Source organism: Condylura cristata, unplaced genomic scaffold (genome assembly GCF_000260355.1).
Source record: "Condylura cristata isolate star-nosed mole 26May11 unplaced genomic scaffold, ConCri1.0 scaffold00003, whole genome shotgun sequence".
NCBI lineage: Eukaryota > Metazoa > Chordata > Mammalia > Eulipotyphla > Talpidae > Condylura > Condylura cristata.
In genome coordinates this window covers 25,346,669-25,365,953 of record NW_004567104.1, presented here as the reverse complement: position 1 = coordinate 25,365,953, position 19,285 = coordinate 25,346,669, and the positions used below count along the sequence as shown (strand labels likewise).

At 36.0% G+C, this 19,285-nt stretch overlaps 1 protein-coding gene across 2 annotated transcripts in view; it reads right to left on the bottom strand.

Annotated features, from left to right (window-relative positions):
• Positions 1–19,285, bottom strand: part of IL1RAP (interleukin 1 receptor accessory protein) — a 128,590-nt gene that overhangs the window by 11,200 nt on the left and 98,105 nt on the right. Inside the window, exons 7-11 of one of the 2 annotated variants that reach the window (XM_012729980.1) lie at positions 17,404–17,530; positions 14,989–15,137; positions 5,275–5,424; positions 3,880–4,023; positions 444–1,525 (exon numbers count right to left, since the gene is read on the bottom strand). In XM_012729980.1, the coding sequence (XP_012585434.1) occupies positions 1,158–1,525; positions 3,880–4,023; positions 5,275–5,424; positions 14,989–15,137; positions 17,404–17,530 (938 nt within the window). In that variant the 3' untranslated portion in view covers positions 444–1,157. Of the gene's footprint in view, positions 1–443; positions 1,526–3,879; positions 4,024–5,274; positions 5,425–14,988; positions 15,138–17,403; positions 17,531–19,285 lie in introns of those variants that run through there. The other variant, XM_004675100.1, reaches the window with a different exon arrangement.

Sequence of the window (19,285 nt, the reverse complement as noted above, 5' to 3'; positions counted from 1 at the left end):
AAAATTTAATTAAAACAAGATTTATTGACAATAACTTTTCAGACCGACTTGCTTGTTGTGACTGTCAATTGTACCAGTGTAAAAAGTATGGGAAATACTGGGCATCCAGCTAACTTTCTTAGACTATTAATGCTAAAAGCAACTCTCAAGGTCACTGAGTCTAATGTCTGCACTTTACAATGAGGAAAAAACAAGTGAAGAGAAATCACTTGCTTAACAGTCACATTAGCAAGACTGAAATTAAAAGACAAATTGCCAAACACCCTGTTCCATGCTCTTCTCACCAGCCAGAAACCACTCTAAAAGCATTTTGCTATTTTTTTCATTCTCGATTAGCACCATCAGTAAAAGAGCCTATCAGATTGGACTGAATGTGGAACCAGTTGCAAAATCTGAATTACTGATACACAATATAGTAGACATGGAGACGGAATAAATATGGGTTGACCTATCAATATTCAAGAGCTTACTGTAATAAGAAATTATGACATCTTTTTCAAGCTAACAAATATATCAATTACCTGAGAGAGAGGATACAGGGGGGATAATAAGAGAAAACGCAGGCAAGTCTTTTAAACCAATTATAAGGAACAATTCTAGTTAGACCATTTTCCATTTTGTGTCATCCTAACCAAGTGTCAGACTTGCTGGGATGGTGTTTTGTAAGCAGACTGCATAAAAGCGATCATGCTTTTTGACTAAAATAAATTTAGATTCTAGATGAGTAAAAAGGCGAAAGAAAATCATATTTGGAAACACACTTATCCTGTTAACAACAACAACAAAAAAAAAACTTTAAGGGTCTTTTAATCAACAGCAAACTTGGTAATAATAAGATTAAAAACAAATGGAGAGAGAATGGATATGTAGGAACATGGTAGAGGAGACACAAAGGGGAATTCACATTGGCTGTCTTTGCCTGCAAAGGGCATACTGACATCAGAAGCTGGTGACAGACTGGGAACACTTTCGTTCTCGACCTTGGTATTGACTGAGGAGGCATAACGGCCAGTTGTAGTCACCTGAATTTATCCCTATGAGGAAGTTTTAAAGGAATATATTTTCTGTCCACGATGCAATAATTTGGGAATAAAAAACGGGGTCACTCTTCCTTTCTGGAGTACCCTTGGTTCTTTTTACCCCTTTCGTAGTCCCTCTCATACATTTTTCAAAGATGAATAGGAGAGACCCTGCTCGCCACTTCTAGACCACCTGGAAATTTTCTTCACTGGCATGGCCACCTGCAGCTGTTTCCAGAACCTGCCCTGTGGATACTTGGACTTCTCCCCTTTCCATTTAATGACCGTGAGCACCGTCTTAGCCCGCTTCAGCTCTTTCACCTTCGTCTCCTTCACAGCTTTGTACTGTACTAAAATGACGTTGATGTTGCCCCGAGAGACCATATTTTCTAGGCCAGCCTTGAGCTCCAGGAGGGCTTGGGTCCCCTGGAGCACGTAGTTGGGGCTTAGGACAACCAGGAGGCGTCTGCTTTTCTGAATGAAGCTCAAGGTCTCATCTGTGACAACTGGGAAAGAAAACACCGTGGGGATTAGTGTTGGCCAGGAACCTTCCCAAAGCATGGAGCTTGAGGAACAAGTAGGGGGCTGAGGGCTAAAACTTTTACTAAGAACACCTGGTAATACTTAGACCTGATCACTGCCTTCGTAGACACCACTCTCCTGAGGGAGAATGGAAGCTACAAGCAGATAATTCTACCCCAAATGAATGCCACACAGGCATGAAGCCAAAATGTACTTCTGCAACCCTGGTCTTCAGAAGCATTATTTGGAACATGAGAAATAGACAGGTTGTACTGAAATCAACCTTTCAACCATGTTGCATGAGGTGGCTCAGTCAAATCAGATCACAAGCCCTTTCTCCTCAAATATAGCCCTGTATCAACTCCTGTGCCAGTGGACATTCAAAAAATTACACATTCGAGACCCTCTCTGTTGCCAAGATATCACCCTGACTCAGTTTGGCATCACTATGTCACTGGCATAGGAACTTAAAAAATTCTAGCCAACTGACTGACACTTTGGCTGGCATCACATTCGCAGCTCAGTTTTCTATTCTGTCTCCGCTCGGGAGCCTAAATTAGTCCATGGATCCTTCTCCTTAAACTCTTATCATTACTATGAAGCCATGTGTCTCAGCAGCTGCTAGCAGATGTGACTGCCTTCACTAACAGACAAATGCTTTCTGCAAGTCAGAAAAGGAGGAGGAAAAGCTGGGAAAATGGAAACAGCATAATTTTACTCTGTTGTCAAGGGTTCTGATTAGTTCCTGTCACTAAATTCTTGGGGCTAATCCATCTATACCAGGTTGCTTATCAAGGACTGTATAATCCTTTACCTGGTGTTCAAATAGGAGCCAATTCCAGGGAATACACTTATGTTGTGGAAAGTTATTTCATGGCTTTCCAGTCATTTTGCCCCTTAATCTTTGCAGGTACAAAGGCAGAGGGGAAAGACTTGCAATAAATTAGTGCATATAGCCTGGAGGAGAATGGAAGAACAAGTAATCATCTACATCCAGAAGCACTGCTGGAGGCTGACCACTTATAAGCATAGAAATAGATACAGAGGTAGAGGATCAAGAAAGAACATCAGAAAAAATGCAAAAGATCACAGGAATAAATCAAAAGCAAATGCAAGACTATTATGTAGAACCTGAATTCTTCAAGGAACTATCCACTCCTATTTGAGGGTTTTACATTGTTATACATTGCATCTTCATACATCTTTTCATAGAGTAGATAAATATTTTTGAAAGGCTTTTGAAATGAATAATGGATGAATAAATGATTTAGAATGTAGTCTTAAAATAGTGAAATTTTCCTTTAATTTTATAATCAAGTAATCATTTCCTGGAAAAATTATACTGAAGGTGATACCTACTGTGGAATGTAAGTATGATGCATTTTGGAGGATGATCAGGGAGGTAAAATATGAAATTCAGCTAAATCAAAATGAAAATAAAAATTTCAGACTACTCTGCATTTCAGTTACCTGCATAGTATTTCAAAAACCTTATAAAATAGTTAATGTAAACAGGTTTTAGGGGAAGAATTTTTTTTTTGTCATGTTGAATACTAGAGAGATTATATGCATTAGAAAAGTATGAGTTTAATGGCAGGTTCATGAATGCTATTACACATTTATCTATCAAATGGCCCATCACTTTGTGTGTTACTGTGTGGATATGAAAATTAGATATGTACTTTTATTTTAAGAAAGTCAGTAATTTAAGCCATTTTTTTTTAACTAGAAGAACATTCTTATCTTTGTAAAATTGTAAGCTGTATCTCAAATGTAGAAGATAATAGAAAGGAAAAACACATCCAAAAAAAGGATGTTCTAGAAAACAAAAGAAGGAAGAAGAAATTAGCAAATGCCAACGGGGAGTATTCTAGTTAGTATCAGTGGATCATATAAAGATATCATGAGATATCATGTACTCTGTCCTCAAACTCAGTTTTGGTAAAGATGTTTTGCTTAAAATTAGAATTTGTAAAGACAAGTAATTCTAGGCAAATGAATATAAATTGACTGAAACTTTCTAAAAATTTAAATGAAGGTAGCAGGACATTTAAAGCTATGGCATTTAATGCAACATAATCTATATCCTCATATTTCTGACTAGAGTTCTTTAAGCTCTTCTGGGAAAATATTTTTATACCATAAGCTGCACTTGAATAGTCTGCAACTCACAATGTAGTTTGTTCCTAGGAAAGTCTCTATTATATTAAAGAACTGGACATAAATGTCCAGAGATGCCAACCTGCAGCTGGGCTCTGACCCTTTATACATCATTCAAAGCTAAAGGTCCACTTTGCCCTTCAGGGCAGCATCACGTCTACTCATCTGAAATACCTACTTCCCCCAGGCAGACTGTCTCGGTCAAAGATGCACAGTTTATATCCAAATTCATTCTCCAAAACTCCACGGAGGGTGAGTAACACAAATTCTTCTTCTTCAGCATTCCTTGCATAGGAGACATAAATATCATATTCCTTTCCATCTAGAAAAAGAAATACAGATCCAAACTAAGTTAGGAAAATTTCTCAACAGGTAATGCACTTTTTCTAAAATAAAATGTTTGCATATTAGGCATTTCATTTCTACTTGTATAAATTATCTGATGGATTTCAATGTGATTTCCCACTTATGACAGGTTGCCAGGCAAAATGACTATTTTAAAGTGTAATTGCAAATTTTATCTGATGTTGACTTCTCTCATCTAACTGAGTTCAGATTTTATAGTGAAGATGAGTGTGGATTGGCTCATTCAACTATGAATTAACAGAATCAGGAAGCAAAGAGTCAATCATAGAAACTGATGATTAATAATACTATGCAGAAAATTTGTAGTTCCTGTCCTTGAATGTTATGAATATACCCCAAAAATAAATTGAGTTAAAGTTTTAGAACCAAATTACTTTTACCTGGAAATAACCACAATTAAATTATGCTTAGACCCAATAAAACAATTTTTCTCTCAGTTGCCTAGTTATAAAAATCATGTGTCATTAAGATATAGGCCCTGTGTCCAACAGGCACACAGGATGAGTCTTTATGGGGTGGGTCAAGAATGCAGCATGTTTAAATGTTCCATTCTCATCACCAGGCAAATTTGTACTAGAACAATGTTTCTTAAATTTTACTATGCATATAGACCTTGAGAATATATTAAAACGTAGGTTCTGCTTCAGAAAAGCTGTTAAGTGTAAGATTATCCTTTTAATAAGTGATGGCCACTCTGCCAGTGATTGAGTTATACTTGTGTCCAAAGACAGTGAATCTATATCAACTAATAAAACAGCTAGGAGCCACATGAGATCACTGAGCACTTAAAGTGCTGTGCTCTGGACTGAGAAGTAAGTGTAAAATATAATACATTTTTGAAGATATTTAATACCCTAAAGAAGACAAAACCATCTAAAATATTCACTACATGCTAAAAAAAAAAAAAAAAAACGGAATAACTAGGTTAAATAAGTTATATTGCTGAAATTATTTTCATTTTCTTTTTAGTTTTCTTTATGTGATCACTGGAAAATTTTAAATTACATGTATGTTTTGCAAAATACTTTTCTTTGGACAATGCTAACAGCTATGAAATCACACATTGTGCCAAAAATACAGAGTAACTAGTATTAAAAAGATTAACAAAGGGAGTTTGATTAAATCTTTTAGTTAATCTGGATTCACCAAACCAGCATGTTTTCTAAGGTTGAGATTAGAAAATTTTTATCAGACTTGCATTACTCACCTGAAATGGTTTCATCTGTTCCAAAATGAGCCCGGTAAAAGAGGACCATCTCCAGCCAATACACATGATAAACAACGATGAGAATCACCACCAGCAGGACCGTGGCTCCAAAGCCACATGCCAGTTCCACTGTGTACCTTGGAGCAATTACTGCAGTGAACAACAAAGAAACAGCGTTGATTTCTATGTGGTTATTACAGTGACTCATCAACTGCAAATAACTGACTAGTCAAGCAGCTGAGTCACATACCTGGCTTACTACAGATATGAACAGGCAGATATAGGGTTTCATCATGTTTTAATAACATTGATAAATTATGTATAGTCATCTTTGTTTCTATCACCTGGTATAAAAAAACATTTTTAAGTCATTGATGATTTGAATAGGCTTGGGTGATAATATAATTTAGAATAGTGTCAGCACTGGTGAGAATTTAGAAGGTGATTTTCTATACCTAAATTGTCTTCAAATTATTTTTGAAAGTAAAACTCTGTTTTCTGATCATATCTTAAGATGCAATCTTTACTACTACCTGGATTAGCCCACAATTTTAGTAGAATTTTTATTTTATTATTATTTTTTAAATATTTAATTATTTATGTATACTGAACTGGGGTACCGGGTATCAGCCAGAGTTACAGGGAAGGTGAGAGGATTCACCAGAGTCAGAGTGGGGAGCAGGACAGGCAGATCGACAAAACACACTGCTGAAGGGAGCAACGGGCTAGTCAGGAGGGGTCTGTCATGCCATGTGGGTCACCTCCAGGGCCAGGGATCGATCTCACACTAAAGAAGCCGCCTAGCTTGCAGAGCTGCATCCTAACCCGTTGCACCACCAGAGAGAATTTTTATTGTTGAAATGGTTAAATTGAGCAAAATTTTAATGTATTTCACTCATCTAATTTCATCCCCTTCCAATGCCATATGGAGGAAATTTAACTTCCTTTCTTTATATTTGGAAATAGGTTTCAAAATCTTGTTTTCACTGGTCAGGAACAGAAGCTATCCACCAAATGCTGGCCTCTGAAAGCACCTCCCAGATTGACAAATACAAAATAAATATTCCAAAGATTTACTTTCAATATCCAAGTATGAAGAGATTTCCACATTATTTGCTTATTTTAATGATAAATGTGTTTGCAGTTTCTTTGGAATTATCAGAAAAGTTCCTGTAAATAAGGTCTGTTACAACTGAGTTGCTTTCTTTCTCATTTACCATTGCCCCCTTCTCAAAAACATAAGGCACAGTCAACTTCATGCCTTTTCTCATGCTCTGGTTGCTGATGAAATTGTCCTCTTTTTTCAGTTCATAAGTCCATGCTAAAATGGCATTATGTGTATAGTCTTTCCTAGGAAAAAATTCTTCCTTCAACCTTATTTTTGCCTGGCAGAAATTTTCATTTTTCTATTGTTTATAATTCTATTATAGCATTTTAATTATAATTTCCCTATAAACCTACTTCTCTCTTACTTCCCACTAAAATATATATATATATATATAATTTTTTATATAAAGACTATATCTTCCTTAACCATCCTACCCCTCAAACACCTAAAATATCAAAAATAGAATATTTCCAGAAGTATGGCTTGTATATCTTAAATATTTAAAAGAAGTCTAGTGCCACACTATGTAATTTTATTTAGCAATTTTCTTAGGTTATGATAATGAAGCTTAAGAGCTGGAAAAAGGAACAGTGTATTTTTGGATCTGAAGGAAATGTAGCTTAAATCATGTATTAGTTGTTGACAATTGATTCTTGACATATTCTCTTTGCCAGAAGGTGCTGGAAATACAGGGATAGACAAGACAGAAAGGTCTTTGCTCACTTAGGGCTAATACTCTAATGCAGGGAAATGAGACAATGAATTTTAGCTAGTGACAATTACTAGAAAGAAAATAAATGAGAGTAACATGGTGGAGGCGATATGAACAAGAGGGGGTGAGAAAAATGGTCACTTGAATATTTTTAGGTGTAAAGTGTTTGTCGAGACAAGACATGGAAATATTTTGTTTAAGGTTAGGTTGTCACTGAGGTTACTAAGTCCAAGGTTTAGAGATCTTTGCACCATGCTGCCATGAAGGTCAACTATTGATCATACATTGGTAGAAAAATCCTTTAGAACTTGTCTATCTCAGTGGCCATCCCTGGTGGCACAGCGGATATAGTGCAGCACTATGAAGCCAGCTGCAATCGCTTTAGCACAAGTTTGATCCCTGGCTAGGGTGGTGACCCACATGGCGCAGCAGACCTCTCCTGTCTTGCCTGTTGCTCTGCTCAGCAGTATACTTCGTCAATCTGTTCTGCTTCCTGCTCTGTCTCTGGTGAATCCTCTCATTGCCTCTGCATCTCTGGCCTGTACCCCAGTTATGAATGCATAAATAAATCAATCTTTAAAAAATTGCCTATCTTAGGGGACTGGATCTGAACCTAAAATTCTCTGATTAAAGAAAAGATTGTAGAGCTTCAGGCCCACTGCCCTAAATTCAAAATACTAATCTTATTATTATATGTTCCCTGCATAATGGTGTTTTTTTTTTTTTTTTTTTTTTTTTTTTAATTTTTTTTTTTTTAAGATTTATTTATTCATACAGAACTGGGGTACAGGCCAGAGATGCGGAGGGTGAGAAGATTCACCAGGGACAAAGCAGGGAGCAGAACAGGCAGATCGACCGAAGTACACTGCTGAGGGGAGCAGCGGGCGGGTCAGGAGAGGTCTGCCATGCCCTGTGGTCTCCTCCGGGGACAGGCGGGAATCGAACTCATACGTAAGTGGCTTAAGCTTCTTTGTGCAGTGCTTTAACCCGCTGCGCCACCAGGGAGGGCCCCATAATGGTGTTTTAAAATAACAAAACCCTCTCAGAAAATGTCAGCTGGTATGTCAGTGCAGTTGTTGAGAGTTTACTGAAATCAGTTTGGATGGTCAGCATGGATATTTCTGTGTTCATGATGCATTTGGATACATCTTATGTCAACAGTATATTGGAGAAATTCATTGTCAGCGCTATTATTTTCTCAGGTAGTTTGTTACCCACTGAGTGGATATTTTATAATTGTGAGGCAGGAGTGAGGGAGAGAATTTCAGTGGCTGCACTTACTTCAAATGGATTTTTGTAGTGCAGAGATCTTGCTCAATGACCAAGTGATAAATTACCCTCTGCTACATTCATTTTATTACTGCCAATTTTATTTCTAGTGGGGTTTTTAAATTTTGTTTTATTTCATACAGTCACATGTATCAAATTTACAGATTGTATTTTGAAAGGCCATTTTGATGCTATCAGGAAGTCCCTGATGCTACTTAACTAACTGAAGTCTTAAGAGAAAGAATCCACAAGTCTGAATATTTAAATGGCTTGCAACATGTACAGGAATCATTTTACAAAACTTTCACATAAAGCTTTGCTTTGCAAGGAGATAGGGGACCTGGGCCCACAAGTTCTGTCTGCCCCAGCCAGAACTGTTGATGTTTTGGGATAAAGATTTTATTCTGATGCAATCCCAGACTAAAGGGCTTTCAGTTAAGAAGAGATGATGCAATTTGACCAAATTGGATGCTTCCACTGCTCTTGTCTTTGATCTCACTGATAATCTGATTCATAATGTAGACAAATGTAGCTGTTTGTTCTGCTTTTAATCCCTTAGCCAGAACTTTCTGATTCTGTTGCTGTTCTATAGTAATAACTGTCTCCAAAGCCTAAATTTTCAGCTAATTTTCCTTGATTCAACAGTCCGATATCTTAGCTCTAATAATTTTCTCTGATTTGAGTTCTGGTTTACAATTTTTTTTCTCCTTGGAAATCTAAGTCTGTCTTTTCATCTCCATTATTGAAGTTAGGGACTTCCTATTCATTGAGTCTCACAACCAACTACTTTCAAGAATTCTCTTTCACTGAACATGCTGTTCTTTTTAAATGTTTGGAACTTCTTGATAATTTTTGCAACTGTACTGGAAATACACATTTTCCTAAATTGCAAACAAAATGAATGATAAGTGGTAGTAAATCTAAGACTGAATCGACATGTGATTTTTCTATCTATTATAGTGGTTAAAATATGTGCACTTTAGACTCAGCTGCTGTCCTTAAAGGAGTAACTGATAAAGAAGTAGCTTCCCCTCCATAATATTGAACAGCTTTTCAAATTTGGATGGCTGCTAGCTCAGCAGCGCAATCTATGGGAGGGAGGGCACAGCCAAGGTAAGCTGTTGTCTTTTTACCTGCAGGCACTGTTGGGAATGTGGCACTGATGGGAGTAAACCAAAAGTAAAGGGGCCATATTGAGCTAAGAAGATGAAAAATAAAAGGCAAAATTATCAATTTGGACCTGGCTAAGAAGAGAAGAATATTCTGGAACTCTGGAAATCTCTGGAATAGTACAAAGCCTTGCGTATTTAGCTTTCAGATAATGGCAAACAAGATCAGATTCCAGATTATATCAAAGGCTTCATAAGAAAATTTTTGACCAGTATCTTTCATGAACAAAAATATGAGCAAAATTCTTAACAAAATCTTAGCAAATCAAAGTCAGCTTTATGTGAAAAAAACTAAAAATTATGAAAATGCAGAAGTTCATCCCAGGAATGCAAGTCTGGATCAACATTTCAAACCCAATCAGTGTAAATCACCACAAAGACAGAATGAAAGTGGAAAAATCATATTATTCTTTTAATAGAGAAGAAAATAAGAATTTGATCTATTTCAACAGACATTCATTGTCTGTTGTTTGAAATTTTTTCACAAATTTAGTAAACCAATAATAGGAGATTACCTCGTAGGTAGGTAAAAGCCATTAAAAAAAATGCTACAAAGAAGATCATAGCTAATATATAAATGTTGAATGCTTGTTTTCTAAGATAAGAAACATTGCAAGGCTCGCTGTTCTCAAAAGCACTGACGGTCACTGTTCTGGAGGTCCAAAAGAATGAAATAAGCAAGAAAAAGGAATGAAAGCTAAAAAAAATTTAGAAAGAAAGTGGAAGGTTGTGTATTTATAGGTAATAGAATAAATGCTTAAAAATGTTAAGGAAGGGCCCTCCCTGGTGGTGCAGTGGGTTAAAGCACAGCCCTAAGAAGCTAAAGCCACTTCCACATGTGTTCGATCCCTGACTGACATGGAGGTGTGGCAGACCTCTCCTGACCCGCCCACTGCTCCCCTCAGCAGTGTACTTTGTTGATCTGCCTGTTCTGCTCCCACACTGTCTCAGGTGAATCCTCTCACTGCACTGCACCTTTGGCCTGTACCTAGTTCTGTATACACAAATAAATAAATCTTTAATAATAATTTTTAAAAAATGTTAAGGAAACTAAAAAAAAAATAAAATAAAGCAAAACTTATTTAATCAGTGAATGTGGAAAAGTTCAACCACTGAGATCAATATATAAAATTCAATTTAATTTACATTTCTGTTTCAATCAGTGAACAAGCAGAAAATAAAACTTAAAAAATACCATTGTGGGTGATCCCTGGTGGCACAGTGGGTTAAAGCACAGGACTGATAAGCTAAAGCCACTTCAGTATGAGTTCTATCCCCGCCCAGGAGGTGATCCTCCTGGTGCGGCAGACCTCTCCTGACCCGCCAGCTGCTCCCCTTAGCAGTGTACTTTGCCCATCTGCCTGTTCTGCTTCCCACTCTGTCTCTGGTGAATCTTCTCACCCCCCTGCACCTCTGCCCTGTACCCCAGTTCTGTATGCAATGGCAACCAACATATTTAGGGATAAATCTACCAATATGTGTGTAAGAACTACACATGTAAATCTATGAATAAAGAAGTAACTACAGCATTGTTGATATTATCAATGAGCCTAAATAAATACCATGGATTAGAAAACAAAATGTGCAGATTTCAATTATTTCCAAATTGATTTACCAATTAATGCATTCGATTACATTCTAATCCCGGCAGGCTCTTATGTAGAAAATGACAAGATGATATTAAAATCTATATGAAAAATTATATGTTCACCAGCTAAAATAGTTAAATCAATCATGGAAAAGAGAAAACATAGATGGGTATATAGTATCTGATTTCATGACCTACTTATAGCTGTTAATGAAGACAAAGTAATTCTGAACTAAAGATAGACAGTTTAATAGAACAGAATACTGAATACAAAAATAGATCCACACTCATAGCAATAATTTTTGTTTGGATAAGTTGTCAAAACATTCAACAGTAAAGGAAAGATTTTTCAATGAGGATAAATAAAGCCACCATTTTTTATATCAGAAAATATGATACTAAGCCTTAACCCAAATACTATCAAGCAAATTAACTTGAAATGAATCATATACCTAAGACTAAAAGAAAACTATAAAAAGAAGATTGCTAAAATAGGATTTAGAAGGAACTCAACAGAAATGAAGAAACTAATAGAATGGATTTCATCAAAATGTTAAAAATATTTCTCATCAAAGGAAAAGAAATTCACAAAATAGAAAAAAATATTTCCAGGTCACATATACCTGACAAAGAAAATCCTTATGTCTATATTTACATAGATATATCTGTATCATTGGTCTATATCTATAATATATACATATCCTAAAACTCATTAGCAATCCATTAAAAAATAAAGGGCCAAAGATTTTTAATAGGCACTTCACAAAAAGAACTATAAATTAGTGGTCAATAAGTCCTTAAAAATGTGCTCAACATCATTAGTATAAGAAAAGTGAATTAAAAATGCAATTTGAGACCACCACCCATCTATTAGAATGGGTAAATTTACAAGTATGACAACTTCAAAAACTCACAAGGAAGTATAGCACTAGGAATGTACCATACCTTGCTAGTGCCAGTGTGAAGTGGTACCTCTTTTAAAACAGGTTGGACAAGTTCTATAAACTTCAACAGAAGCCATGCCATCTCCTATTATAAAACAACTTCATCTTTAACACTTACATTAGCTACCTCTCCTTCAATACTTTGCTTTAACTGCATATAAAATAGTGCTGTCAACAGAGCTAGTCCAGTAAACTTCCTCATTTAGGCAATAGACTCCTCCTGTCATTTTCCTGATAGTGTACATGGGATGTTTTGTCAATGGATTCAATGAAATAGTCACATATAAAATGTATAAAGGGAAATTCAGAACTCATCTCTGAATTTCCACATTATCTTGTCCAGAATAGAAGCTAGATAAACAAACCTGGGACACCTATGTTACCAGTGGATGTACAAGGACAAGTGGGTTATGTTACTTTTAGCCCTGAAAATCTAGTCTAGTGGATGCACTTGTCACTTCATATTCATGAGGCTGTTCATACTAAACTACTCAGAGCAGGGCCTTCTGTGGAAGCTCTGCCTCACCCCTAAAGGAAATATCATTATAATTTTTCTAGTACTATCTACCTGACAATGAGTTACTAATTTGTTATTCTCCATGACTGTAGCCCAAAACACATGTTCAGAAGATACACAAAATGTCCCATACTTTAAAGAATCTGGAGTCAAACATATTTCACCAATGCTCTACAGATACTCATAACACATGTTTATATGTTAAAAACTCTAGCAGGCTTGAACTGTATAGCACCAAGTGATTGATTTTGTTCAAACTAGATTTTTATGGTATTTACTTGAGTTATAAAAGTCCCTGTCAAATAATACCTAGGACAATTTTGTGGAAATGATAAAAGCTAATGTCTATTAAGCATTTAATTGCCATATATACACTCTGTTTTGATGCCAGTTGAGACGAACACTTTACAACAACCTTAAGAGGTAACAATGTTACATTGTCCACTTTATCATTTTTAAAAAAAAATTATTTATTTATTCATACAGAACTGGGGTACAGGCCAGAGATGTGGAGGGTGAGAGGGTTCACTCATGCGGAAGTGGCTTTAGCTTCTTAGTGCTGTGGTTTAACCCGCTGCGCCACCAGAAAGGGCCCCACTTTATCATTTTTAACAGATTTGTTGTGGTAATATTGGTTTACAATATTATTTTAAGATATTTTAAACTTACTTATGTATGTAAGAGCTGGAGTGAAGGCCAGAGGAGCACTGGGGCCCGGGGGTAGGAGGTAGGTGAATGGTGGTGAGAGGATTCAGAGAGACAGAATAAGGAACAGAACAGGCAGACTGACTGAAATACACTGCTGAGGGGAGCAGCAGCAAGACAGGAGAGGTCTGCTGTGCCTTGTGGGTAGTTTTCTGGCTGGAGACCAAACTCTGGCCAAAGTGGCTGCTGATAGTTTTATAGTGTTGAGACTTAACCCTTTATACCACCAAGGATGCCCCAGCCCTGTTGTTTTTTAAGGGTATACATTCGTATCTCTTCAAATATGTGTTATCATACCAGGCGCACCACAAAACTATCAAATCTCCACATATCATGTTACCTCTTTTAAATTTAAAATCAATGAAGCTCAGAGCCTCAGTGACTCTTACAGATCATGGAATTGGGAAGGACAGAAACGAGGATTCCAACCTACCTGAGTCTGAAGCTCAAATAATGAATTGCGGTGCTACAAGAGTGTTAATAGAGTTCTTAAAAACTAACGCTGGAAAGCACTGCCTTTTGGCAAGTGGTTTAGTCTTTGTTTACCCTGGCTTCTGAGGAACAGAAGCAGTTAACTCTTAGAACCAATCTACTTAAATCAGCTATTTACTCTTTATTTTCTAAATTGTTAAAAATGTTAAAGTGAAGTCTGTTTTATCACAGCTTTAGAAAAATGTTTAAGTGCATGGCAAAATGTGTGATGATTTAGCTTTTGCTTTTTTACTTTTGAAATAGATTTTGACACAGCAATTCAGGGTGATTCTGAATGACATGACTCCATGTGTGACAAATCATCTTTATCGTTTTCCTGATTATTGAAAAATGTTCTTAAAGAGATTAATTGTGTGTGGTTCTGTATTAGGCTAGAGACCCCAAAATAATTTTAGACATAGTCAGTTTCAGGAGCAATAGTTCACATGGGAAAGTTTTACAAATTTTATTTATTGTGGAAAAATATCACAGTGTCAACATAAAATTACCTCTTAATCATATTAAGTCATTGTTTCATTTTAGCAATTTGGTTAGGTGTATTATGTGTTAAAGACTCTAAAGGGCTGAACTATATAACAACAAGTGCTTGAATATTGACGTATAGTATTTAAAATAATCATTTTTAAATTATATTTAGAGAACTTTTAAAATCTTAATTATTGTATACAAATTATCATTAATAATTCTTCAGTGTATATATATAACACTTCTCAGGGTATTTATTTTTCATAGTATTGATTTGCATATAATTGTGCTATAAGTATTTGTTCAAGAAGAATTCCCAAAGTATTGAGTCATATAGTATGCTCATTTTTATGCCTCATGAACTCTAAAATCAATGATTTCTAAATAATTTTTTACACCTCTACAAAAATATGTGGCTCTACTATTTTCATTATATACTTGTTAACCTTGAATATTGCCTTTCTTATTGTTCCTCACTGTATATAGTATTACATCTAATTTTAATAATATGAATATTTTAGTCACAACCTTGCACTAATTTACTAAATTACAAGAAGCAACATTTTGGCTAACGTTACATATTTGTAAATTTTCTGTAAAGACCATTTCTTTTAATTTTGTTTCATTACTAAGGATCAGATATCATGTTAGGTGCTGGAGCTCTTCTCAATTTCTCCATTTTTCTTTATTCACCAAAATGCTACATTTGGAGTTCACAGATTTATCTGCTGAACACATCCATTACCTTTCTGTTTCACCTTCGCTGCTTTGTCAACTTCCCCTTTGTCGTTTCTAGCATGGCAGACATAGCTACGCTTGAGATCCTCAGCAGTAACTTTCTTGATGCTCAAAATCTGAGTTCTTGTTTCATCTTCTGTCTGAGAAAGAGTTACACTAGAAATAGGTGGAAAAAATCAAGGCATTAGTGAGACTCTATTTCTATGACAAGTAGACCATCAAAGAGCAGCCAGTAGAGGTCAGACAGAATATCAATAAGCTACATTGCCTGTGAGCCAATGGTTATAAAGGAGAGTAGCTTCCAGATGCCAGTACAATTCTTTATCACCTATGCTACACAAAAACCCCAATGTCTAAATCAATCTTGGTTTTATACTATATATCTCATACTAAAAGATCTCCTTCCTTCAAATTTCTGAGGCCAGATACTGTATAACAAGAAGCTGGTTTAGAAAGAAGCTTCTGAGGTCAAATCTATTTGGGCTATGATCCAGGTGTTGCCACTTATTTGTCACATACTTTGGGTAAGTAACTAATCTGTCCATATCATGTGTTCCTCCTTGAAAAAGAGAAAAGTAGCAATGTAAAAACAGGGTATTACATGTGCTAATTTTTGAATTCTGAGGGTTGAGTATGTTAATGAGAAAATATTAGAATTATGCTTAATAAATATCCACATTTGCTGTTCTTTATCCAAGCAAACAGATAATGCATTTCAGGTTTTCACAGATTTTTAAATTATTAAATACTGAAACCCCAATATTGTATCCTACTATATATAAGGAAGAAATCTCAGAGCCAGTAAATTTAGGAAAATAACATCCAAATCTCAGAAAGTCAGAAGTCAAGTGTGTTGGGTGCAAGATTAAGATTTAAAATCCCTTCAAATATCTTTGCTTTTTCAAGAGTGGGGGAAACATCTCTTTTCTATAGCTGACTGCTCTCTAACGGTCTGATGAGGCTTACTATCGGTCCTGAGAACTTCATTAAGGGCTGTGAAGGGTTTAGCTTAAGCTTAACTGAACTACTCAATTATGAACAGTGAGAATGTGTTTCTTCTATAAGAGGTAGGGTGAACAGCATGACTTTCATTATTCATTTATTAGTAGTATGAGGTTAGAAAGTGTAATAGTCATAATTTTTGAAATGATCAATAACTCTTCTTCTGTGCCTCCAGCCATATCTTTCATCAAAGCCTTCTACAAAAACTGCTTCAATTTCAGCAAGTTCCTTCTGTACCTTTGAATATGTTCTGCTTCTCTAACCTCTAGGCCTTTGTGTATGTTGTTCCTTTCACCAGGAACATTCTTCCCATTTCTTTAGTTTCCACCCATCCTTCAAATCTGTATTTAGGTACTGTATGATCTGAGAAACATTAGTTAATTTCCAAAAGCTGCCTAGAATTCTCAAATACATTTTCTTGTAACACCCAATAGTTTCCAGTTACTGTTTTTATCTCATTATATTGAAATTTCTGCTCTATTATTTGTTATCCCTGTAAAATCTACCTAATTAGGAACTAAGTACTTTGCCTGATGTAGATGAAATATTTGTATTTCCCTGTAAAATGCCTTAGTTTACAGTCAAAAGAAGTAACTTTTTAATTCTGTAAGTAGTTTAAGATCTTTTTACATACCAGTCATAAGCTTAAGGTCTTAAACTACTTTGCCACATAGTTAGCTATTAATTCTTTCTAATTATTACAGTAAACCAAGTGCCCTTTTATACTGGTATGTTTCATTTATAGAGGGATCGTTTGTTTCAATGAAACTTTCTTCTTGTTAATGCAACCCCCTTCAAATAAAATCATGTTATGAATAAAATGACCCAGCTTGTTAGAGAGTAAATTACACTGCCACCTTATACACTGTCCAGATAAACTATAGCAATCGTAGATGTGTGTGCTTAATGTTAAAAATGAATGATAAAATACAAACATGGCATGCAAGTGATATGAATGAAGAAAGAAGAGAAGCTAAGACAAACATGCTCATGGCAAGATAAGAAAGTAAACAGTTATCAGAGGCACAAGTATAGAAACCCATATTCCAGACTCAAGAAAGAGAAGAACAGGCCCACATTAACAGGCTTTTCTCTGCTCTTGACCATATGTTGTGGCCTTTTCATTCTTATACAATAATTATTCCCTCTACTGTCATGGGGCTATCATAAATGTGTGCATTTGCTGGGTTTAAGACACTAGGGTGCTATGCCCTAGTCAGAGACTGATGAAAATTCTCAGCCACAAGATAGTAATTCAATTCTGGACTTTGCATTGCAAACCTAGTAATACTGCATAGGATGCAGCCATAAAAGACCTCAGAATCTTCTTGACTTTTAATTGATAGGCAGAAATGAATTGCTCATCTTGATTAGAGTGAGTGATAAAAGTTAGTCAGCCCCTCGCCTGTGTCAATGATACCTTTCGTTAACAGTTACATCAATAGTGGTATCCTCTGGCTTTTTCCCATCAATGGTCCACCAAACCTCATTACGAGAGTCCTTTAGGAAAGTAAAATAAACTTTACAGGGGATGAGAAGCTCTTCTCCTAAAAAAAAAAAAAGTTAAAACATCAGTTTGCAATCTACATACAGGGATATCTGAGTAGTATCTAAGTAGGAACTATACAAGTTACAGGTAACTAAAACCTACACCTGGGGTCTCTCTGTTGGCACAAGAAATTAAGATACAGCACTATGAAGCTATGCACAACCACTGCAGTACAAGTTCAATCCCCAGCCATGGAGCTGACCCACATGGCACAGCAGACCTCTCCTGACTGGCCTGCTGCTCCCCTCAGCAGTGTATTTCAACAGATCTGCCTGTTCTGCTCCCCAGTCTATTACTGGTGAATCCTCTCACCCACCCCTGTACATCTTTGGCCTACACCCCAGCACCTGTATGCATAAATAAATAAGGAAAAAAATTATACCTGACTAATTTTCAAGTGACTTCCATAGAGAATACTCTTTACTTCATTCTAAGACAATACCTGACTAATTTTCAAGTGACTTCCATAGAGAATACTCTTTACTTCATTCTAAGACAACCTAAACCAAGAAAAGAATGCCTGAAACATTTGTAATATTATATATATCTTTTAATATAATCTATGTAAATGTTTTAATTATTTGTTATACAAATTAAAATGACAGTATTTCTTCAGAATGGTTCTCTCTCTCTCTCTTTTTTTTTTAAGATTTATTTATGCATACAAGAACTGGCTTGTAGGCCAGAGATGCATGAGGTGAGAGAGGATTCAACAGGAACAGAGTGGGGAACAAAGCAGGCAGATCTACTGAAATACTTCTGAGGGGAGCAGCGGGCAAGACAGGAGAAGTCTGTTGTGCCTCCCTGGCCAGGGAATGAACTCATGCCACAATGGCTGGTAGAAGCTGACAGCTCTGAGACTTAAACACCTACACCTCCAGGAAGGCCCTGATGATCTGTTTTTTTAACACTAAACCTCTATCAACTATTCCTCTCTTTTGTTATTTCCTTAAGGAACAAGGGTGACTAAGGAAAGCTTCTCTAAATCTCTGTTCCTTTCCTGGGGGAAGAAGTGGTGATATCATCACTGAAAGGACTGGCCAGGCAGCATGAGGATATATTCAATAAGTTTAAAGATTCATTACAAATGGAAAATTCTACCATACGGTTCTGAAAAGTCATATGAGCTTAGGATCCCGTAATTATTCAGAAAATGGTAATATTGATAGTAATAATAATACACTATTGAGAACTTTGTACAATTCACTGCATTAAATGTCTGTAGTTACTAACAGTCTTATTTAACTTTAACAGAATATGATGAGGTATTTTTAAAATTCATACTTTAAAGATGCAAAAACTGAATCTTAAAGATGCTACATGCCTCCTAGATCAAACTGTTAATATGTGGCAGACCAGGATTTGACCTAGATGGACCTTCTATTCCTGTTTTCCCAAGACAGTTCTGTTTTATGCTTGCTTTCTTAGTAAGTTATTAATATCAACTGCTTTTTCTCTCAAAAGTCACTGGGTAGAGGTGATAAAGTTTATTATCATCCTAATTTGAGCTCAGATACAACTCACTCAGTGATCAAATTCTTATTTTCTTTTCCAGTATATGGTTCTTGAATGATCTCTTTCAATTTTCCATATCACTTGTAGGGAGATAATGTGAACATGGATTCAGGATTACCTTTTTTTTTTTTTTTTAAGATTTATTTATTTGTACATACAGAACTGGGGTACATGCCAGAGGCTCAGGGGTGGTGAGAGGCTTCACTAGAGACAGAGTAGGGAACAGAACAGGAAGATC